At 43.1% G+C, this 24,955-nt stretch overlaps 1 protein-coding gene across 2 annotated transcripts in view; it reads left to right on the top strand.

Moving 5' to 3' along the window:
• Nucleotides 1-22,068: 22,068 nt before the first annotated feature.
• LOC121550254 (phosphatidylinositol transfer protein beta isoform) overlaps nt 22,069-24,955 on the top strand; it is a 49,341-nt gene continuing 46,454 nt past the window's right edge. Inside the window, exons 1-2 of one of the 2 annotated variants that reach the window (XM_041862432.2) lie at nt 22,069-22,161; nt 22,872-22,902. In XM_041862432.2, the coding sequence (XP_041718366.1) occupies nt 22,142-22,161; nt 22,872-22,902 (51 nt within the window). In that variant the 5' untranslated portion in view covers nt 22,069-22,141. The remainder of the gene's footprint in view (nt 22,162-22,871; nt 22,903-24,955) is intronic. The other variant, XM_041862433.2, reaches the window with a different exon arrangement.

The following is a 24,955-nucleotide window of genomic DNA, read 5'->3' as shown; positions in this document are numbered from 1 at the left end:
TTGGTGCGGGGAGCAGGAATGGGCCGGACCGGGCTGACGACGCGCACCACTGACTTGGTGCGGGGAGCAGGAATGGGCCGGACCGGGCTGACGACGCGCACCACTGACTTGGTGCGGGGAGCAGGAACGGGCCGCGCCGGGCTGACGAAACGCACCACTGACTTGGTGGGAGTGGCAGGAACAGGCCGGACCGTACTGGGAACACACACCACTGGCCCTACGTGGGGATCAGGAACAGGCCGGACCGGACTGGCAACACACGCCAGTACCTCTCGCCGTGCCTCTACAACCTCCTTCCCCCTGGTGACCAGTGACTCCCGTAACCTGGCGGCCTCCTCTGCCAACCCGCTGGACCGCTCTATCGCGGCCTCCTGCTGCCCCGACGTCGTGAGCCCCCCCCTAAAAATTTTCTGGGGGTCTCTCCTCCCCGTGGGCCAGGCCTCCATCGTTCTCGCCCAACTCTCGCTCCTCTGTCTCCAACTCCCGCCATTCAGCTCCTCAATGGGCTTGACCCAGTCGAAGCTCTTCCTCAACTGGTCCCAAGTCCACCCTCTCTGCTCCTCACTAGGCTTGACCCAGTCGAGGTTGCCACGGAGATCTGCTAGCGATGGCTCCTGGACACGCTGCTTGGTCTGGTTTTGGTGGTTTCTTCTGTCACGATCGTCAGGGAGAGACCAAGGCGCAGCGTTGAATGCGAACATTATATATTTATTTAGAATGATCACACGATCAAAACAACAACGATAACGTGACGTCTACAGTATAACACAAACCAAATCAGAACAAGAAACCACAAACACAAAGTGAAAGACAGACAGTTAAATATGGCTCCCAATCAGAGACAACCAGCTGACACTCGTTGCCTCTGATTGGGAGTCACTCAGGCCAACATAGATAGACAACGACTAGAACCTAAACAAAATAAACACCCTGGCTCAACATACGAGAGTCCCCAGAGCCAGGGCGTGACAGCTATACTTATTTCACCACTTACCATAATGAGATACAAGTTTCAAATCTATTTATCATGTTTGTAAATTTACCAGTACAAAGTACCATAGTGATTAAGTGTCCATAAAGCTGTACCATGATATTTGCATTGCTACTGATTAACCCTCGAATTGTTCTCCACTATTCCCCCCGCTAAAGCCCCTCCCCAACCCAAGTTGGGTTGTCATCCCAGTGATTGGCAGACCACCCCCATCCCCTCGGATCCCTAGGCCCCCCGAGAGGCCAGGACCCATCCTTCGAAAACAGCACACAGTGCCACCCACAAAACAGAAGCAGGTCAACCGCCAAAAGCATTTCCAATGCTCTCACCTCAATTTGCTATATATATATATATATATATATATATATATATATATATATATATAGCTATTAAAAATATATATCTATTCAAATATCTTGCATATCTTAATTTCCATCATTATTAATTAATATGCATGATAATGTTGGCAGTTCATGCGACGGATTATTACCTATAACCCGGATTGCCATTGCATTACATTACATTTTTGTCAAGCAATTATTATTTTAGTAAATCATTATTATGTTTCATCCTATATTCTCCCTAACATCCTTACCCCCTTGCAACAGATGTGGGATACACACACACACATACACACACACACACACACACACACACACACACACACACACACACACACACACACACACACACACACGCACATACTCTTACACACTCAACCCCTTTCCTCCACAATCAACCATAAGCTCAGTTGCTCAATTGTTGTTACATCCCTGTAATGGTGTCAGTGAAATGCGGTAGACGAAGGCAGGCGCAGGACACAGAACTCAATGAAAACGTAACTTTACTGAACATGTAAAGAAACAAGAAAACCTCCACGCAGGGAGGAACAAACCCGCTCACTAACGACACCCGAAAAAGAAAAAAAAACACGCACAGAGCACAATCGGAGCCACAGGGTTAAATAGGGACGGAGTAATTACAAGATGGGAAACAGGTGTGAAACAATCAGACAACAACAGGTAGAACATAGAAACATAGAACATAGATCGGCAGCAGGTAGTTCTCCGGTGACGACGAACGCCGAAGCCTGCCCAAGCAACGAGGAAGGGCAGCCTCGGCAGAATCCGTGACAATCCCAGAGACCAACTCAAGAAAGGACCTGATTTATGAATGCATATACATTTACAGCTGTTTGAGAAAGCATGCAAGATTTAGCAAAAATTGACAACATTTTGAGATTTGATTAACCTATGTCAAGTCCTAGGTGATGGAGATCAGATCCACCCTCTTCCCCTGAAACACAAACACTCTGGTCCTCCGTTGTACCCATTGTCCCAAGCATCTCCGTGCAGTCAGACCTTTGATTATTTTGTGCCACTAGGGCCACAATAATATGCCCCCTCTCTGATTGTCCCAGTGTGACCCCCTCCCCATGGGTTACTGCAGCCAATGTTGCCAGCACTGCCACTACCTGGGTGGGGGTACCCCACCGGAATTCCCACCGGCTAGGTACAAGGTCGTCAAGGTTCTCATTAGCAGCTTTGAGAATTTATATGTATATTATGCTCTCCAATCAGGGGGCTCTGGCTTTGTAGGACCAACCCTGCCAGGCAGGCTCAGAATCTTGAGGGGGTGTTGCTGCTCTAGTAGGTCTCTGACCGCATTTATCTCTCTGTTTTGGCTGCATATAGGCAACTTACAGGGCCATAATACAGATGGGGACTTCTCTTTTGTGTATGGGTCGCTCAGGTGGGTGTCTAGGATATGGGTTGGGGACCGTTCCATCATGATAGGACAATAAAATATAAATTCAATGTATACTTTATTTTAAAATGTATATCCCTCATCTGCCCAAAATTGAAAGGTCTCTCTCACAACCCCTGCTCACAGACACACGTTGGTTCTGGGATATGCAATCATTTCCTTTCTCACTCACTTAACGCCACACTTTTTCAAACACAAAAACACACACCACACCTTCCATCACAATACTGCCACACATACCCACATACTGTGCCTTCTATGTCTTCTGTTTTCTGTGTTTTTATCTCCACTATGTTGATTGAGTACTTTTGTGTTCTAATGAGTTATGTTTGAAGATGTAGTATTTAGCTCGTTATCCTTTCTTGTAATGCCGCCTTGTCCCTTTATAGAATACTATAAATACTATAAATGTGTTTTATTATTACAATCTCTACCATGGCTAGTATTGGATGTTCCATTATTCAACTCCTCTATTAGAACTTTCAGAATAACCATGGAGTAGTCCTTGTGTCGCGGAACATTTGGTTGTCAATATACAGTTTATCGACTACGAGAGCAACACGCTTCCCTTTTAATCTATTTTCCTTGAAGATTGGGTACAGAACTTTGCGCCATTCTGCAATCTCCCGCGGGAACTGATCATTCATGCCTTTTCTCGTGCCAGCAAGTCTTTTACCTAGGCTTTTAACCATTACTTTATCCTTAAAGAAAGTACATTTGGCAATGATTGGACGCTCATATCTCTGTCCTCTTTGTCCGAAACAGTGTACATGTTCGAGTTGGATTTTATCGACAGCATCGAGTGGGATTTGAAGTGCCGTAAGAAAGAAGTCCACTATTTTCTCGGTAACCTCTCCTTCTTTTTCTTGGATACCCGTAAGTACTAGATTTTCTCTCATCGATCTAGTCTGTATGTCTAGTAAGGCTTCTCTCAGAAAGTTGTTCTCCTTTTTAACGTCCGTTTCTATCTTAGTGATTGTCCCTTTTAGCTTTCTCCATTATCGCAGCTTTTTCGTCACTCATTTCAAGACTCGCCTTCAACTCCTTTACATCCTTACTGACCAACTCTAGTATGCCCAGTTTGTCATTTATCGACTTCAACAGATTGCTTTCCACACTTACCAGTCCCAGTGGTGAAAAGCATAAATCATCTGTATCCGTCGAGGAGTCGCGTTTTCTCTCCATCATGTTTGAGTGTTGCTTGTTGTTGTAATATTTGTCGATACATTTCTCTAGCCTTATGATTTATTTTGTGTTATTATCCAGATTGAATGTTATTACCCACGAGTATATGAAGTGCTAATATTTAGTCTAACTTGCTGATATTAAATATTACGTTTTTATCTTGAGGTGATTCGCACAGCTGTGTGTTCATTACACCATCTTGTCACATGACCTGGATTCTTTTGGTAGGATCCCCTTCTTCCTCCTCCCATACCTATTCCACACACCATGCCAGCACTTTTTCAAGTAGCGTGTCGTCTCCCTCGTTGCGTGGCACAGGTCGATTCGGCTCTGGCGCATCTTTCCCATGACGACCTGCCGCCTGGAGTACTCCCTCTTGCCAGGATTCCTCTCCCTCCACACATCAACCAGGCCCTTTGTGGCCATCACGTTCAGCAGGGTGGTCCTGGACTCGTCCCACCTGAAATGTGAGCTCACCGTGGTGTACATCTGGTCACACCAAACATTAATGTCGCCCACCATGATGCAATTGTAGTATACGTCAATCGTAGGTGTTACCATCAATTAAAGAGTCTGCTCATACTGAACGTTGATCATAAGGTTTATTCAGATCACAAGCTTCAGCATGAGTAACAGGTGACATGACACCCGGAGAGCGATGCCTCAGAATGGCTGCTTGCTCTCCCCTCTCCGTCGTTTTCCCCCCTATTTATAAACAATGATGCCCCCTCTTCTGGCCAATCACCAGTCTCCCCTGTCTACAACCCACCTCCTGTCTGTGGTATGTGGTATTACACCTAAAACATTCCCTCTTGATACTAACATAAACAACATTCCTTGTTCCTCCAAAACAGTCATAATCTCAATACACGACATATTCCCCCCTTCGAGACGAACTAAACGTCTCGAAACCAAACAGAATAGGATTATGACTAGTAACAACTTATCTTATTGAGTATCTTTAACCTTAAACCAAACCATTCTCCTCTAGAGTGTAAATATCTTTCTATGAAATATGAATAACTGTTTATGAAGTGTGAACACATTACTATGAATTATGAATAAACTGTTTATGAAGTGTGAACACATTACTATGAATTATGAATAAATCTTTATGGAGTGTGAGAGCGAAAAACCTGTCCGGCAACCTTTGTTCCAAATCCATCCATCCATCAATCAAGACAGTAAAATTCTCTCACGGTCCCTCTGCCCCAGGCAACCACCGCGGTACTCCAGATAAACTCATAAATCATGTAAAGACATTTGAAACTATGATGCCATTAAATACACATGTTTCCCCTGCAAACAAAATCCTATCCAGAAACATCCACTCTCAAGCTGGTCAACCCATAGGACTTGAAAAGGAATCTCTCCCTGCCTAAACGTCCTTTCCCTAACCCCCATCGAAATAAACAAAAGCATCTAAGATCCTCATCTGCATTCAATAACATCAAACATCATTCTACTAAAATCAATACCTAAGAATATGACACAATTATGTATTACACATCAAATATGTCTATATTTCATTGCAGACACTGGAATGTAGTCCACTACACTTCATCTCCTCCGTATTCTCCTCCTCCAATGGACTTGTTGATGATGAAATCAGCCACACCGTCCTTGTTTCATCTCCTCCATTCATATTGTCCCTTCATATTGTCTTTGTTTCACATGTTCCCCCAAATGCTTCTGGAATGAAAAGAAAAGAAACGACCAAACAGTATCTTTTGCAAAACAACTTTTTCAAATTAAACCTCAACATCAATTTAAGAATATAAAAAATGACATATCAATGATGTATGAATCACATTAACCTATCCCCCCTTGATTCATAAAATCATTATAAAATCATATTAAAATCAGCCTACAAAATGTTTTCCTTGAAACAATAAAAATACAATGATCAAATAATCAAAAAGGATATTTATCCATCAGTTCCACTTGTCCATCTTTATCCAGATCAGGAACAGTCATCACCGGCATCTGAGTGTTGTCTCCAGGCACCACTTCTCCAACCTATCTCAATCTCATAACTTTCTCAAAAGTCAGTACCAACATCACACAGTGTTATCAAAGCTGAAACTAAAATCTGACCCATCACTGCCCCTACTGGCCTAACTGATCTTGCAACCAAATCCTCTCAAATCTCCATAGGGTCAGAATGTACTCTATCATCACAAACCCACCAAATATCTCTAAAATTCCCATAGTCACACTGTCAGTCAAAGCTAATCGTTTAACCATCAAAGTCCTGCTTTTCTACTACCTGGTACATAAAAAGTAACCTATTATTTGTCATTACTACCCTTAAAGTCATACTTATCCAAAGTTATACTATACTCATCACCCTCTGATATTCCCATAAACATACCCCTTACCTCATATGTTTTATTATAACAACAATAACTTTTAGCCCTCAATGTTTCACCTGAATACTTCAGGTTTCCACTGTTACCTGACCTTACTTTCCATCTAACAATTCCCATAGGGTAATCCCTTTACCCCAGAACACTTAAACCCTACTGTTCTGACAACTACATTATTTTATCTGTCAATGACTGTTGCCGATACCACAGTCATGACAAAGCATAACCCTGACCCAGACCCACTAGAGGCTGCGCAACCGTCCAACAGGTCTTGGGCTGGCATCCCCAACAGACATCAACCCTCAAGATTCCTCACTGATTCTTACAGAATGAGTTAATCTATCTCTAATTTTCACAACAGAGGAACGAGCAGCACTGATCAGATGCCCCCCCCCTCTGTCATCAAAATCAAAAGACCTCATCCTGCAGCTTCCATGATGAATCTCTCTTCTCCATTTCAGATTAATCTATATTGCTCTCTACTACTATCTGCTCTGCTTTTTTAACCCTATTCGTCAGTAACCTAAACCCCTGAGTCTCTCTTGCTGCCTCCTTTAATTTCAGAAAAGTTGTTGTCATCCTTCCTACATTTGCTATTACCATCGTATCATTAATCCCTTCCCAAAGTTACCATTAACGTTGTTGATTTAGTTGATGAATTAAAACCCTTAATTCCCTCTAGTGGGAAACTACCAACATCCTATTCGATTATTCCCTGTTGGAGTGACTACTGTAATAAACTTATCCTTAACTCCCTCTGTGACTGTAGAAAGTTTTACAGACTTCAAATCTTCCATTATAAGCATCACCTTATAAATTACATAGCCCTTTAACCCATAATTCTTAACCGGAACAAATTTCTATGCTTTCACTAGATAAGTACACATATTCTCCCTGATCTTTATCTGTAACCTTACACAAAATAATCCCTTATTTGACTAAGTGCAACAGCTTCTACTTCTGATCCTGCTAACAATACTTATTCTCCCTAATTATCTCTCTCTCTCTGTGAAAGAAACGTCATCATCCTAAATGGCATATTATTATTATTATTATCCTAACTCTAATAACAGTATTTTCCCCCTATAATTGATGCTGGACCCTTATAATCAAATGCGCTATATTTATGGCTTTAATAACTATCAATGTTGAAAGAGTTAAATTACTTCTCACTGTTGTTTTAATAGACTCACGTGGTGATGTCATTATTGTTACTACCTCATCCCAAAGCTCTGAACTCTTTACTTGTACTTCCATCCATCACCATTAGTGTCACTTTTTCCCCCTTTCAGTTCTACCTCTAAACTTTAAACCTTTTGATTATAACAAAAAGTACCCACAATTACCTTGATCTTCCTATTCTAAAGTGTCATTCATTACTGTTCTCTCTCTCTCTTACTACTAACTTTGAACTTAGCTCACTGTCTCAGAGTTCCTTCACCCCTAGTTCTCCTAACTTATTTTAATCTAATCTTCTCCTACCCTTTAAACAAACCTTTTTCCACTGATTTATTGACAAAATTCCTTCCCCACCAATTTTTAGAATACGTGATTGGGAATTCCCCACCTGCTCCTGACTCCTTTACACAGACTTGGCAAAACGACTAAACACCTTTTAGCCTAACCTCAAATCTCTTAATGTAAGAATGTAACCCAAAATAACAGTCACCCCTATTAAGTTTTTTTCCCAGACAGATTGTCTAACAGGCAATCTAATACATTATCATCCTTCCTATGATATTATCTTTTAAGCAAATGATTCCCAAAAACCCTACTTCTTAAAATATTCTACCAGACAGTCAGTCGTCTAGTGTGCCTCTGATTGAACACTTCAATTTACACCATGCATCTCTTCCCACAATATCCTTGATATATTGTCCTAATATTAGTATGTCTATTGTAATTCCTATTTGACTTCTATAGCAGAGCTCAATTGATTCCCGAAGAGTAAACTGTTTTACTACCTCAAATCCCTATCCTAACCTAATTAGTTTATTTTACAGAGTGGATATGGATAACCTCTTTAGGCTGAACCCAGATAAGTTTTTCCCCTATTCACTATCACTTCTAATGGTCGGTTGTTTTTACTTCAATTGTTGGCTATTTTCTCTTCTCCTCTAATCGAGGCTCTCAGCAATGCACCCCCCTTCCGGATCTCCTCTAGACACTAACAGGTGATCTTGAATTGCCCCTGTATCTTCCTTAAAAATGTTCTCTGTTCTTCCTCCTAACTTGTTGCATGAACAGGTAAAGTACCCAATCTGTCCATAATTATACCAGTCTTCTGAAAGTTGCTGAAAGTGTAGCTGAAATATTCCTCCTTCTTCTTTGTTCTTCTCCCTCTCCAATTCTGTGTCTGTCCAGAAACTGGCGGTCGATATGGAACATCTGGTCCCCCCTTGGCTGGTACAATTGCCTTTGATATTGTTCAGTTAAAGCTGTAACAGTGATTGTTGATTTGATTCACTCTGATTCTTCATAACCAACACTTATTTTCTTCTTCTCCACCACCAGTTATAAGTTGTATTTGATTGAGTTTTCTTCGTCCTGTTGTTCTCGTCGTTGACATATCAGTATTCTTCAAAAGGTTCTCTTCTAAGTTCTGTCCTCGAAATATCATCTTCCATCATCTTCTTACTTTTCTTCTGTGCCAGTCCTTGTAGGACAAACTCCTCTTGAAAATAAAGCACCTTTAATCTCCAAATCTTCATCGCTTTCTTCATCTTCAACTTCCATCAGAGATCAAATCTCGTTGTACCCTTCTTCGTTTCTCTCTTGCCAACTTCCTTCTGATCACAGAGTCATATCCACCCATGACCTCTCTCAATCACTCTCATCTTCATCATCCTCATCTCCTTAAGTTCCCAGACATCCCGGTTTTCCTTCCTTCTGGAGTTTTGAATTCATCTTCATCGTCGTTTCTGCTCGTGATTCGTCTTCATCTCTGATGCCATAATCACCCTGCTGGATGATGTCTTTCTGCTGAATCCATATGTGAGAAAGGTGTACTAACTTCTGCCATTAGTCTCTCCTAACACTACTCTAACCCTACTTTGATTAAAAAATGACTATTTTAATCAATTTTCCCCTATATCAAGCCCTTTATATTCCTTTATTGTGACCTATGTTATTTTAGACTGTATAGCCTATGGCTATGACTTCCCCCCTTAAATTATTAATATAACCCTAAGAACCCCCCAAAAAATCAAATTAAATAAAATATGAATATTAAAAAAATTCAATTAAATACCTTATTCAAAAACCATTTTAATTAAAAATAAAAAAACAATTAAAACCTCAATCAAAAATTATGAATAATTTAAAACAATTCTTTTATTCCTATATTCTATGTCACCAATTTATCAATTAGTGGTGGCTATATTACCACAACCCATCAACTGCAAGTAAATGCAAGTTAGTCATCTTCAGACTAAAATACCCATAAACAAAGCCTTTAACCCCTTGCTCTATAACCCTAATTATCATAAATTTACAGAAGAATCCTCAATCCATCCTGGATTCCCAACACATCTGTAATCAAACCCCAGTGATACACAGAGCCACCAAAATACAACTTTTAATGAAATAGTATTTGCCAAGCCGATGTAAAATTGTCATAACATCACATATCTTGTTAGGATGATTTTGTGCACTAGCCTGATCTGATCCTCTCGTCTGACTCTGCCTCGTCACACCTTGTCACGTGACGCACGTCAGTCACACGTTAACCCTCCTCTCTCCTGTCGTATCGTATCGCTCCACTCATATGACAGGAAAAAACAGAGACACAGAATCACATTTTAGTAGTTAATGCCATCACTGAGTATTTCCAACCATTCAATATTCATTCGTTCTACATTATTCACTCTAAGACTAAACTCAGAACTAAATAGATCGCTCAAAAACATTATTTTAATCCGTTATTTAATTATTTAATTCAATCCATTATAATCCATTATCATATATTTAATTTATAAATTCAATAGGTCCCAAAACAAGTTTCATCTTAACCCACCGCCGTTTAAACTTATAAGATTCGTGTTAAAATCTCTTTATGCGTATTTGTTCCGTCGTCTGTGTTCCTCTGTCTCCCCCTGCAGTTTAACCAATGTGTTGTTTTACAGAAATCCACGCATGCGTAAATATCATTTATTACATAGATCGCTCCAAAACATTTCATTTAATTTTAATCGTCTTTTAATTTAATTAATTATACTCCGTCAACATATATTTGATTTATAACTTTACTACATATCGCCAAATAGTTTCCCGTTCGAACAACAGCCGTTTAACACCTAAGAGATTTTTCCCCAAAAACCCCCCACATGGGACCTATGACCCTTACCCATAATGCCGTGCTTTGTAGGCTTAGCACATAACCACATGTTGTAGTTTTTAGCCCCGTAAAATCACACATGCGCAAATATCATTTTAACCTCACTTGAGTCTCAGCATCCCCTCATGGTGCCGTAAACAAAACGTTCCCTAATCTCGTACCATAAACTCCAACTCCCACATTTGGTACTGTAGTGTCGCAAAATTAAACGCATGCGCAAATATCATTCCTCACTACACTTTCACCGTGAAAGGAAGATTCTCTACTCTCTCTCCAAACAGAATACCAGTCCAGCTGTAATTCCCATTTCCCCCTTATAGTCAAACAACATTTAACAGCGCTCACAAAACATATAACCTGACTTACAAACACATAAACAAGTTTAAGAGACTTTCACCCGTCGCAACGGAATCTCTAAGGATACGTTAACATGTAGCACACAACACAATTAGCCTGTAGCATTAGCATTTAGCTTAGCCTAAGGTACACTATAGCATGATTCACACTTTAGCCTTACAAAGATTAGCCTGAGCAACGATGTACCACGTGGCCCAAAACAATCCAGCCTTAGCTTCAGCCTCTAGCCAACTGCAGCCTACTACACAAATCAATATCCTGCACCGTTGCCAAATAAATAATCGTCCAATTCTCCCCGTCTAACTTTATGCTGCCTTGAAAGATGAATCTCATATCAAGAGGTTACCCCCAACCAATTTCCCGTCGACCAGAGGAGGAGTATAACATAGCTACAACCATTCACTTCATAATTCCCGCTTAAGGAATCAACCTGACTCAGTCTAACTAAGACCTGGATTTCTGGCCCACTCCTGTGAGTCGCCCCGTGTTGAGGTCTTTCCAGATTAACGGTGCCCTAAAAATGCATACGTATCCCAACATTATTCTCCAATCCATTTGTACAATCCATTGTTGTAAACAGCGTTTACACATCAACCAAATTTAGAATATTTGTTATCAGACTCCCAATCAACAGCAACACCCCACATTGACCACGACCCAAGTACTTTTAACTGTACACCGTCAAAGCCCTCTCATGAATCAGCGGGATAACCAATGGCCAAATTTCTTTGTGAGTAATCTCTCACCTTTAAAGCCGGCTTGGACAGTAGTCACCTCGCGAATCCAGGAAAGGGACCAACAACGATGCAATCAAAATCTCAGCGGAGCCTCCATTTGTAGTATACGTCAATCGTAGGTGTTACCATCAATTAAAGAGTCTGCTCATACTGAACGTTGATCATAAGGTTTATTCAGATCACAAGCTTCAGCATGAGTAACAGGTGACATGACACCCGGAGAGCGATGCCTCAGAATGGCTGCTTGCTCTCCCCTCTCCGTCGTTTTCCCCCCTATTTATAAACAATGATGCCCCCTCTTCTGGCCAATCACCAGTCTCCCCTGTCTACAACCCACCTCCTGTCTGTGGTATGTGGTATTACACCTAAAACATTCCCTCTTGATACTAACATAAACAACATTCCTTGTTCCTCCAAAACAGTCATAATCTCAATACACGACACAATGTTCTTTACACAGTGGACCCAGTGTCTCGAATAACGCCCTTCTTTCCACCTCCACATTTGGTGCATAGATGTTATACAGTGTACATTTAACAGACAGAAATTCAAATTCTATGCCCAGTACCCTCCCTCCCACAGGAGCAGATATTTGTTTGCTAGACAAGGACGCCTTGAAATGGGGCGATAATTAAGATCACTACTATCCCCGCCCTTATGGAGTGGCAGCACAGTGTCTCCCGACCCCCCCCTGTCTCAGCCTCCAGTATCTATGCTGCAATAGTCTATGTGCCGGGGGGCTAGGGTCAGTCTGTTATATCTGGTGTTATTCTCCTGTCTTATCCGGTGTCCTGTGTGAATTTAAGAATGCTCCCTCTAATTCTCTCTCTCTCCCTCCCATCCCGGAGGACCTTAGCCCTAGGACCATGCCTCAGGACTACCTGGCCTGATGACTCCTTGCTGTCCCCAGTCCACTTGGTCGTGCTGCTGTTTTCAACCTGCTGTTTTCAACTCTCTCTCTCTACCGCACCTGCTATTTCAACCTCTAAATGCCCGGCAATGAAAAGCCAAGTGACATTTACTCCTGATGTACTGACCTGTTGCAACCTCTACAACCACTGTGATTATTATTTGACCCTGCTGGTCATCTATGAACGTTTTAACATCTTGGAGAAAAATGTGCCCTTAATGGCCACGTACTGTTATAATCTCCACCCGGAACAGACTGAGTCTGTAATACCAACATGTTTCAAGCAGACCACCATAGTCGCCGTGCCCAAGAACTCTAAGATAACCTGCCTAAATGACTACCGACCCGTAGCACTGACGTCTGTAGCCATGAAGTGCTTTGAAAGACTGGTCATGGCTCACATCAACAGCATAATCCCAGAAACCCTAGACCCACTCCAATTTGCATACCGCCCCAACAGATCCACAGATGATGCAATCTCTATCGCACTCCACACTGCCCTTTCCCACCTGGACAAGAGGAACACCTACGTGAGAATGCTATTCATTGACTACAGCTCAGCATTCAACACCATAGTGCCCCTCTAAGCTCATCACTAAGCTAAGGATCCTGGGACTAAACACCTCCCTCTGCAACTGGATCCTGGACTTCCTGACGGGCTGCCCCCAGGTGGTAAGGGTAGGTAACAACACATCTGCCACACTGATCCTCAACACGGGGGGCCCCTCAGGGTGCGTGCTCAGTCCCCTCCTGTACTCTCTGTTCACCCATGACTGCATGGCCAGGCACGACTCCAACACCATCATTAAGTTTGCCGACGACACAACAGTGGTAGGCCTGATCACCGACAACGATGAGACAGCCTATAGGGAGGAGGTCAGAGATCTGGCCGTGTGGTGCCAGGACAACAACCTCTCCCTCAACGTGACCAAGACAAAGGAGATGATTGTGGACTACAGGAAAAAAAAAGAGGACTGAGCACGCCCCCATTCTCATTGACGGGGCTGTAGTGGAACAGGTTGAGAGCTTCAAGTTCCTTGGTGTCCACATCACCAACGAACTATCATGGTCCAAACACACCAAGACAGTCGTGAAGAGGGCACGACAAAGCCTATTCCCCCTCAGGAGACTAAAAAGATTTGGCATGGGTCCTCAGATCCTCAAAAAAATTCTACAGCTGCACCATCGAGAGCATCCTGACTGGTTGCATCACCGCCTGGTATGGCAACTGCTTGGCCTCTGACCGCAAGGCACTACAGAGGGTAGTGCGTACGGCCCAGTACATCACTGGGGCAAAGCTCCCTGCCATCCAGGACCTCTATACCAGGCGGTGTCAGAGGAAGGCCCTCAAAATTGTCAAAGACTCCAGCCACCCTAGTCATAGACTGTTCTCTCTGATACCGCACGGCAAGCGGTACCGGAGTGCCAAGTCTAGGTCCAAAAGACTTCTCAACAGCTTCTACCCCCAAGCCATAAGACTCCTGAACAGCTAATCATGGCTACCCGGACTATTTGCACTGCCCCCCCACCCCATCCTTTTTACGCTGCTGCTACTCTGTTAAGTATTTATGCATAGTCACTTTAACTCTACCCACATGTACATATTACCTCAACTACCTCAACTAGCCGGTGCCCCCGCACATTGACTCTGCAACGGTACCCCCTGTATATATAGCCTCCCTACTGTCACTTTATTTTACTGTATATATAGCCTCCCTACTGTCACTTTATTTTACTTCTGCTCTTTTTTCTCAACACTTTTTTGTTGTTGTTGTTTTTATTCTTACTTTTTTTGTTTAAAATAAATGCACTGTTGGTTAAGGGCTGTAAGTAAGCATTTCACTGCAATGTCTGCACCTGTTGTATTCGGCGCATGTGACCAATAAAATTTGATTTGATTTGATTTGATTTGATTTTGATTTGAACAGGCAGAAGGGCACCGGCCACCCCTCAGAGCCTGGTTGTTCTCTAGGTTTGTGCCTTTCTAGGGAGTTTTTCCTAGCCACCGCGCTTCTACATCTGCATCGTTTGCTGTTTGGGGTTTTAGGCTGGGTTTCTGTTCAGCACTTTGTGACATCTGCTGATGTAAAAAATGCTTTATAAAGAAATTGTTATTGATAGATTGATTGATTTCTATACTTTTGGAATATTTCCTGATAACAACAACAAGTGTCCCTTATCAGCATCCAGCCCAGTATCATTGTGAATAGACTTTGAAGTTATTTCAAAGAGGGCCTGCTGAAATAAAATTAAATGATTAAATGCATTAATGATGGCCAGTGTCTGAATTAATTTGTTGTGGCAGAGAGGAGGTAGAACCTTTCAGGGATTTTACAGTTTTCCAGAATTTAGCCGGGTTCCCATTACAATCCAAAAAATTTTAGCCTTTCTGATTTGTCTTACACAATGATTCCTCAGTTGCTTAAAAGCTTGCCACTCTGGGCCTAAGCCTGTGTTCCTGGCCTTGACCGAAGCATAATCTCTTTTATGAATGACTTCTGATAATTCCGGAGTGTACCAGGTATTCGACCTACCTTTAACCCTTAGTTTTTTTAAGGGAGCATGCATAGTATTGAAGACACCTGAAAAAATGCTCAAAGCTAAATTAGGTTCAGGGATAGCTGAAATACCATCAAGGTCACTCAAATAAAGATCATGTTAAAAAGCCTGTCCACTTAAGTTTTTTAAGTTCCTCTTTGTGATGACACAAGGCTTAGATTTGTGTATTCTCACATCTCTAACACAAACAACTTGGCAATGGTCACTAATGTCTTGGGCGAAGACACCAGTAGAAACATATTTATCTTGTGTATTCATTAAAATAAGATCAGAGTTGACTTTGAAGGATCTTTAGGGTTGGGTCGTGTAGGCTTAGTCACCAGCTGGCTAAGGTTTAGATCATTACATGTATTTTAGATTGTCTGAAGCCTGCATTTCCCTATCATAATTTTGTTGAGGATGATCAACTGAAATTGAAGATTCCCAGTGTCTATGATGCCCGCCGTTTGGTGTGACGCAGACCTGGTGGAGAGCATGGTGAAACAGAGAAGACACTGTCTGTACTCGACAAAGTAAAGTCAGGATGCGTCAGTTATCCGGTGAGAGCTTTTGTCCCAAACCCTTTACGGTGTTTTAGGTACCAAGCTTATTGTCATGTTGCAGCAGTGAGTAGGAGGGAGACTCCTAAATGTGAGAAGTGTGCAGGAGGGCATGAGACAAAATAATGTGTAGTATCGGTGGAAAAAGTTGTGTGTTAACTGTAGGGGTACCCATGTTGCTGGAGATCAGAAGTGTCCGGTGAGAGAAAGGCAGGTTGAGGTTGCCAGGATCAGTTCAGTACAGAAAGTGTTGTATGCTGAGGCAGTGAAGAGAGTAGTAGAGGAAGATGGGTCCAGTGCGAGGGATCCTAAGAGGCTTCCTGTGAGTAGGCCGAGGCAAGTAGAGAGTGATAGGAATAATATGTGCTGCAGTAAGGTTGGTTTGTTAGCGTCCATAGCCATAGTTATCAACTGTATTGCAGAAATGGAACGTACTGTATATCAAAGAAAATAGATGTTGTGGTGGCAGCTGCAGAGAAGTAGTTGGGTGTATGAGATTTTACTGCAGAAGAGTTATAAGGTGTGTTGAACGATAGTGTCCCATCGTCCCAAGCTGCCGGCCTGGTGTAGGATAAGATATGGCCAAGTAGTGGAGATGATTATTATTTTATTTACTTTTAACCCTTTTTCTCGATATCCAATTGGTAGTTACAGTCTAGTCCCATCGATGCCACTCCCCTACAGACTTGGGAGAGGTGAAGGTCGAGAGCCATGCGTCCTCTGAAACACGACCATGCCAAGCAACACTGCTCGCTTCACACAGAAGCACCAATGTGTCAGAGGAAAAACCATCCAGCTGGCGACCGAAGTCAACTTGCAGGCACCCTGCCCACCACAAGGAGTCTCTAGAGCGCGATGGGACAAGGAAATCCCAGCCGGCCAAACCCTCCTTTAACCTGGACGACGCGGGCTAATTGTACGCTGCCTCATAGGTCTCCCAGTCACGGCCGGCTGTGATACAGCCTGGGTTCGAACCAGGGTCTGTAGTGACGCCTCGAGCACTGCAGTGCAGTGCCTTAGACCGCTGCGCCACTCGGGAAGCGCATGATGTCTACTTTGATGCTAATTAGTATTTTTTCCGAGAGGGATTTACATGGTTATCAAAACGTCACACCAGGGTAAGGCTACCCAAAAACACAGCTTTTTAAAAAAAGTGTTTCTACATAAAATTCCCTATGGGAAAAATGAATGGTGGAAAAACGATTGGAACCATGTCCTTGTTTGATGGTAGGTTTTATAGGTAAACTCAGCAAAAAAAGAAACGTCCTCTCACTGTCAACTGCATTTATTTTCAGCAAACCTAACATGTGTAAATATTTGTATGAACATAACAAGATTCAACAACTGAGACATAACTGAACAAGTTCCACAGACATGTGACTAAAATAAATGGAATAGTGTGTCCCTGAACAAAGGGGGGGTCAAAATCAAAAGTAACAGTCAGTATCTGAGGTGGCCACCAGCTGCATTAAGTACTGCAGTGCATCTCCTCCTCATGGACTGCACCAGATTTGCCTGTTCTTGCTGTGAGATGTTACCCCACTCTTCCACCAAGGCACCTGCAATTCCCGGACATTTCTGGGGGAATGGCCCTAGCCCTCACCCTTCGATCCAACAGGTCCCAGACGTGCTCAATGGGATTGAGATCCGGGCTCTTAACTGGCCATGGCAGAACACTGACATTCCTGTCTTGCAGGAAATCATGCACAGAAAGAGCAGTATGGCTGGTGGCATTGTCATGCTGGAGGGTCATGTCAGGATGAGCCTGCAGGAAGGGTACCACATGAGGGAGAAGGATGTCTTCCCTTTAACGCACAGCGTTGAGATTGCCTGCAATGACAACCAGCTCAGTGACACACCGCCCCAGACCATGATGGACCCTCCACCTCCAAATCGATCCCACTCCAGAGTACAGGCCTCGGTGTAACGCTCATTCCTTCGACGATAAACGCGAATCCGACCATCACCCCTGGTGAGACAAAACCGCAACTTGTCAGTAAAGAGCACTTTTTGCCAGTCCTGTCTGGTCCAGCGACGGTGGGTTTGTGCCTATAGGCGACGTTGTTGCCGGTGATGTCTGGTGAGGACCTGCCTTACAACAGGCCTACAAGCCCTCAGTCCAGCCTCTCTCAGCCTATTGTGGACAGTCTGAGCACTGATGGAGGGATTGTGCATTCCTGGTGTAACTCGAGCAGTTGTTGTTGCCATCCTGTACCTGTCCCACAGGTGTGATGTTCGAATGTACCGATCCTGTGCAGGTGTTGTTACACGTGGTCTGCCACTGCGAGGACGATCAGCTGTCCGTCCTGTCTCCCTGTAGCGCTGTCTTAGGCGTCTCACAGTACGGACATTGCAATTTATTGCCCTGGCCAGATCTGCATTCCTCATGCCTCCTTGCAGCATGCCTAAGGCACGTTCACGCAGATGAGCAGGGACCCTGGGCATCTTTCTTTTGGTGTTTTTCAGAGTCAGTAGAAAGTTCTCTTTAGTGTCCTAAGTTTTCATAACTGTGACCTTAATTGCCTACCGTCTGTAAGCTGTTAGTGTCTTAACGACCGTTCCACAGGTGCATGTTCATTAATTGTTTATGGTTAATTGAACAAGTATGGGAAACCGTGTTTAAACCCTTTACAATGAAGATCTGTGAAGTTATTTGGAATTTTACGAATTATCTTTGAAAGACAGGGTCCTGAAAAAGGGACATTTCTTTTTTTGCTGAGTTTATAATGACACCTCCACAGTGGGGCTCTATTTAAGGTTCTAAAGATAGATTTAGCCTTTAGATGCTTTTGGGAAACTGGGACCAGAACAGTATGCGGAAACACATGGCTAGATAAGAAAAAAATGATTAGTAGGGAGACGTTCCCTCCAGTGGGTGGAGGACGTATAACCTGTTAGAATTATAGTATGTCTGGCCTCTCGAGTGGCACAGTGGTCTAAGTCACTGCATCACAGTGCTTGAGGCGTCACCACAGACCGGGGTTCGATCCCAGGCTGTGTCATGACCGGGAGTCCGATAGGGTGCCGCACAATTGGGGAAGGTTTGGCCGGGGGGGCTTTACTTGGGTGGGCTTGGTGCCTGCAGGCTGACTTCGGTCGTCAGTTGAATTGTGTTTCCTCTGACACGTTGGTTTGGAGGATGCATGACTTGACCTCTCCCGAGCCCGTTGGGGAGTTGCAATTGAGAGAAGATTGCAATTGGAAATCATGAAAAAATAATGAATTATAGTATGCTCAGATTCTCTGTCTGTATTGTGGTGAATTATTATAAATGAACTGTAGAGTTTAATGAACTATGCGGTAGAACTGGGTTAATCAAGAGCATAAAGTTAGAATTCTTTGTTACTGTGCCAGGAATTGTATTGGGTCATTTAATTTCACTGTGTGGGTGAGTAGAGAGGGAATCTGCCCTAGGGTCAGAGTGCTTGCTCTTACTTAAATCCATGGCTGTCTTATCTGATGAGAGACTGAAACTAGCTTGTGGCCTTTTGTCTCTCTCTTCAAACACAGTGAAGGGAGCGGCACCAGGGTTGAATAGAGTTTGGGCTAGACCTTTGTCTCCTTGGTATCTTCTTGATTGATTACAGCATGAGGGGGTGAGGTTTGTGTATGATTCAAGAATTTAGGGCCTTGTCATTTTTAAACTAAACATGAGTGTGACAGGGGAGCGAGTGATTGGTTGGAGTAATAGTTCAGCCGTCCTCAGGGACAAAGGAAGTGGGTGTGGAGTGATAAAGAGCGGGAAACTGAAGAGGGAGGGATTTTGAGCTAGAAGAGTTGGGGATGATGGTATACAATGTGACGTGAGGAAGGGAGAACGGGGTGCCATTCTGCAGACTGGTATCGGCTTTGTTGAAAACTTTAATAAAGTCATTTCTTGATGTAACAAAAACTCTGTAAGACCTTATTTGTAATAATGAATAGTGGTTATTTTCCACAACAGTATTGAATAGTTTATCATCTGGTAAATCTAATAGGAGTGACCTACTTTTGGAGGTATTAATGTTATTATGGAGAATTGAGAGAATGGGTGTAGTAGTGAGATTCTGCTGGGTCCCAGCACATTCGGGTGTGGAAGGGAATGAAATTGTAGACCAGTTAGCCAAAAGAGCTTTGAAAACGAGATATAATTGATATTAATGTTACACTGGGTAGAGGTGAGGCCAAATGTAAGATCATCTCCATTATGATAGATGTGTGGCCGAAGAGATGGGACTCTGAGCACAAGAGCCGGCATTTATATGCCCTCCAAAGAAAGGTCGGTTGACCAAGATTCAAAGGTCAGATTAGGAAGGAAGGTGGTGTTTGCTTGATTGCGCTTAGGACATTGTACATTGAACTCGTCATTACATCTGGTTGGCAAGAATGCGAATGGTTTGTGTCTGGAGTGTATGGTCGATGAAACGGTGGAGCATGTGTTGTTATATTGTTGTAAGTATGTTGAAGAGAGAAAAAGATTGAAGTGTAGGGTCATTGAGGTTGGACGGGGTTGGGGGGGCTTGGAATGGATTTTTGGGATGGGGGAGGGTCTATTAGAAGTTAGTAGGGCTCTTTTTTGTTTTCTCATAAGTACTGAGTTAGGTAGGAGGATTTAGAAATGTTGTCAACCGTGATTGACCACACACTCCAGCACAGTAGGTGGTGGCATGCACCTTTAACGTTGGTTTGCGGACCGCCATTACATCATAGAAGAAGAAGAAGAAGAAGAAGAAGAAGAAGAAGAAGAAGAAGAAGAAGAAGAAGAAGAAGAAGAAGAAGAAGAAGAAGAAGAAGAAGAAGAAGAAGAAGAAGAAGAAAAGAAAGAGAAGGAGAAGGAGAAGGAGCAGGAGCAGGAGCTGATCTGTAATAGACTATGGCAGTATAGCATATGGTTCGGCAGCCCGGACCTCACTGGAAAGGCTAGATGTCATACAGGGGCAAGGACTCAGAATATGTAGTGGGGCGTTTCGGACGTCCCCAGTGGCTGCATTACAGGTGGAGATGGGGGATATGCCATTGCAGATTAGGAGACAGCAGCTGGCAATTAATTATTGTCTTGTCCTGCGAAAGGGATTTTACAGGCATGCTGGGAACATGAGCAGACAGAACACAAACTTTGGGTGGGTGGGTAATACCCAGGCGAAGGAGATGGAACTGTATGGAAGGGAGTTTAGTCCAACGGTAGTTATTCCTTTAAATCCACCATGGCTACTCCCACCTCCAGTAGTTGATCTAGAAGTGTTGGAGAGACTACAGAAAGATAGGGAGGGTGTTGATCCATCTGATTTCTTTAAGAGACATCTGGAAACTGTGCATCAGGATTTTGTGGCCATTTTCACAGATGGTTCAAAAGATCCAAGGACAGGATGTACTGGGTCAGCATTTGTAGTGCAGGAATGTGGTGTGGAAGTCAGGAAACGTATTACAGATCATCTGGCTGTATATACGGCCTTGCAATGGGTGGAGGAAGTCAAACAAGACAGAGTAGTTATTTGCTCTGATTCATGTGCAGTGTTAATGAGTCTCCAGTCCTTTAGCTCACGTAGCAGACACTACCTGCTTTATGAGGTGCTACAAACCCCATGGCAGGATTAAACAGATGGGTATTCAGATAAGATTTACTTGGGTCCCAGCCCATGTGGGGGTGGAGGGGAACAAGGCAGTAGATGAACAGGCTAAACAAGCACTTAGTAGTGGGGATGTTGATGTTGAAGTTTCAATTGAGCAAGGCAGAGGCAAAAAGACTGATATATACAGTGATGGTGCAGAGATGGCAGGAGCAGTGGAATAGAGATAATAAGGGAAGGCATTTATTTCAAGTACAGAGGAAAGTCGGGGAGGGGAGGACGGCAGGAAGGGACAGAAGAGAGGAGGCTATTTTTACAAGATTAAGGGTGGGACACAGCCAGTTGAATAAGACATGAAATATGATAGGAAAGCATCCAACAGGAAAGTGTGATTATTGTCAGGAAACAGAGACCGTGGAGCATGTATTGCTACAGTGTGGGCAGTATCAGAGGGAAAGAGAGAGGATGAGATCTAGTATGAGGGGAAAGGGGATACAGGACATTAGTTTAAAGAGTATATTGAGTAGAATGTCGTTAGATATAGTCTCAAATATTTTGTTATCTTTTTTAAGCATGTAGGATTTAGTTTCTCCCGGTCTCTAGCCCACACTACAGTACAGTAGGTGGCGGTAATGCACCATAACGTCGGATGCCAACCGCCGATATACCCAACTGAAGAAGAAGAAGAAGGAGCAGGAGCAGGAGAGGGAGAAGGGAGGCCGTGACCGGTCTAACACTCCAGTACAGTAGGGGACGGTGTATGCGCCTCGTTTGCGATCCGCCAATACAAATTTAAAGAAGAAGAAGAAGAAGAAGAAGAAGCAGTTGTTCAGTCCAGGTTCGGGATGGTACTCATAAAGGAATAGTGAGTACATTATGCACGCGAATTCTATTTATATCATTGCTTCCATCCCGACTCTTAATCGTTAACACAATATATACAAATGTGTGTTATTTAGTGCATAGAATACATTAAATAGCGAATGCAAGGAGGAATGTGAAGCAGTGATTTGGTTAGAGGCAATGTTAGCGGCTGGCTAGCTTCTACCGTTAGTAGCTAACGTTAGCCACCCATCTTCAACTAGTTAGCTAAGCAATGCCAATTTTTGTGTTCGATAATACTGGCTGTCTATTAGACTAGCTACTGTAACTCGCAATTTTGGGACATAAATAGCTAGTTAAATCACTACAGTATGGCACTCCTTGAGCCGATGACAGGTTTCAGAAATGTTGAATGGTGGGTGATAGCTAGCTAACTAACGTTACTAAGTGTATAAATATAGCTAACGTTAGCTAGCCACTGTCTCAAGCTAGCTAACGATAACGGCTCTGCCAATTTCGAACCTGGTTGAATTAGCTGACCTTTTTCGTAGTTAGCTAGCTAGCGGCTATGCTAACGTGTGGGGTGTCTAATCAACCATAACACGAGCTGATGTTACCGTACTATGGTCCATAGCCGAGTTTACTCAACATATCGTGGAGTTGAGTAAACTCTGCTAATGTTACCACAATAACTGCTTAGCCAATTGTATTGACATGTATGTCCCTTTTTATTTATCCTCCATCTCTTGGTAGCCAAGTGCTGTTGCCCTGTTCAGTTGAAGAGGTAAGAGCATGGTTTCAATATTTCGTTTAGCCAAACAACACATACACTGAACAAAAATATAAACGCAACATGTGAAGTGTTGGGCCCATATTTCATGAGCTGAAATAAAAGATCCCAAAATGTTTCCATAGGCACAACGTTTTTCTTCTCGCAAATTTTGTGCACACATTTGTTTACATCCACCTGACAGGTGTGGCATATCAAGAAGCTGATTAAACGGCATGATCATTACACAGGTGCACTTTGTGCTGGGGACAATAAAAAGCCACTAAAATGTGCAGTTTTGTCATACAACACAATGCCACAGATGTCTCAAGTTTTGATGGAGCGTGCATTTGGCATGCTGACTGCAGGAATGTCCACCAGAGATGTTGCCAGATAATTAAATGTTAATTTCTCTACCATAAGCCGCCTCCAATGTCATTTTAGAGAATTTGGCAGTACGTCCAACCGGCCTCACAACCGCAGACCACGTGTAACCACGCCAGCTCAGGACCTCCACATCCGGCTTCTTCACCTGCGGGATCGTCAGAGACCAGCCACCCGGATAGCTGATGAAACTGTGGGTTTGCACAACTGAAAAATGTATGCGCAAACTGTCAAAAACTGTCTGTTTGCAAGCTCATTTGCATGCTCGTTGTCCTAGCCAGGGTCTTGACCTGACTGCAGTTTGGCGTCGTAACAGACTTCAGTGGGAAAAATGCTCACTTTCGATGGCCACTGGTACGCTGGAGAAGTGTGCTCTTCATGGATAAATCCCGGTTTCAACTGTACCGGGCAGATGGCATCGTGTGGGCGAGTGGTTTACTAATGTCAACGTTGTGAACAGAGTGCCCCATGGTGGCGGTGGGGTTATGGTATGGGCAGACATAAGCTACGGAAAATGAACACAATTGCATTTTATCGATGGCAATTTGAATGCACAGATACCGTGAGGAGATCCTGAGGCCCATTGTCATGCCATTCATCCACCGCCATCACCTAATGTTTCAGCATGATAATGCATGGCCCCACGTCGCAAGGATCTATGCACAATTCCTTGAAGCTGAAAATGTCCCAGTTCTTCAATGGCCTGCATACTCACCAGACGTCACCCTTTGAGCATGTTTGGGATGCTCTGGATCGACGTGTAGACAGCGTGTTCCAGTTCCCGCCAATATCCAGTAACTTCGCACAGCCATTGAAGAGGAGTGGGACAACATTCCACAGGCCGCAAACAATAGCCTGAAACTCTATGGGCTTTATTTTAACAGTCCTAATGCAGTGGTAAATCTAAGCGCTGGTGGTAGTGCTATAGGTTTGGGGGTGTGTGTCAGAAATAGTTTTGCTATTTTCACCACCACAGTTATAGGCGCAGTTGCTGGTGGTGGCGCGAAAGGGCTGGGTTTTGATGACTATACCAGTTTTGGTTGTGTCGAGGCTTGCCCCTCACTCGCCAATCAGAACGTGCTCCATGTCTAAATATGTGGTTGTTTCAAGTTGTATGTTTACGTTTTTTTATGTATTGCGTTGTCATCAACTCTAATTCGAATGTTAGTTCGTTGTAGCCTAGTTTGTTAAATAGCCTATATATGTTGAACATGTTTGCAGTCAACATTTTTCTAATTGCATTGCTTTAGTATGGACATACATTGTTAAATAGGTTATAGCATTTGCACTGATATCGGGGCTAGGCCTACTGTGAATTGCAGTCTGGACATGCCAAATGTAGTCAATAAGCAAGATTAAATTCACTAGGCTGTTCACTAGGCTGCCTAAAAAGACTATAATTCGAATCAAATTCTAATAAAAACTAAACGACAACGTGTATTAAATAGGATATGTCTAAATACATTTACAGGCACTGTAATTGCTCCCTGTGGGCGAATCATTCAGACAAGGCATCTTAGACTATGGAGGGTTTTATGCACATCCAAACTTTTCACAGTAGCAGGATACAGATCCAATATAAAGAGAAAGGGGAAGTGTCCATTATACTACTGGCAAATGTCATGTTTTATAAACATTATAGAACCATCTTACAGATCATATTTGCACTTTTCCACAAATGGCA

The sequence above is a fragment of the Coregonus clupeaformis genome, chromosome 35, assembly GCF_020615455.1.
Source record: "Coregonus clupeaformis isolate EN_2021a chromosome 35, ASM2061545v1, whole genome shotgun sequence".
NCBI lineage: Eukaryota > Metazoa > Chordata > Actinopteri > Salmoniformes > Salmonidae > Coregonus > Coregonus clupeaformis.
Note: the sequence above shows the minus strand (reverse complement) of the source record. Positions and strands in the feature narration are given on the sequence as shown.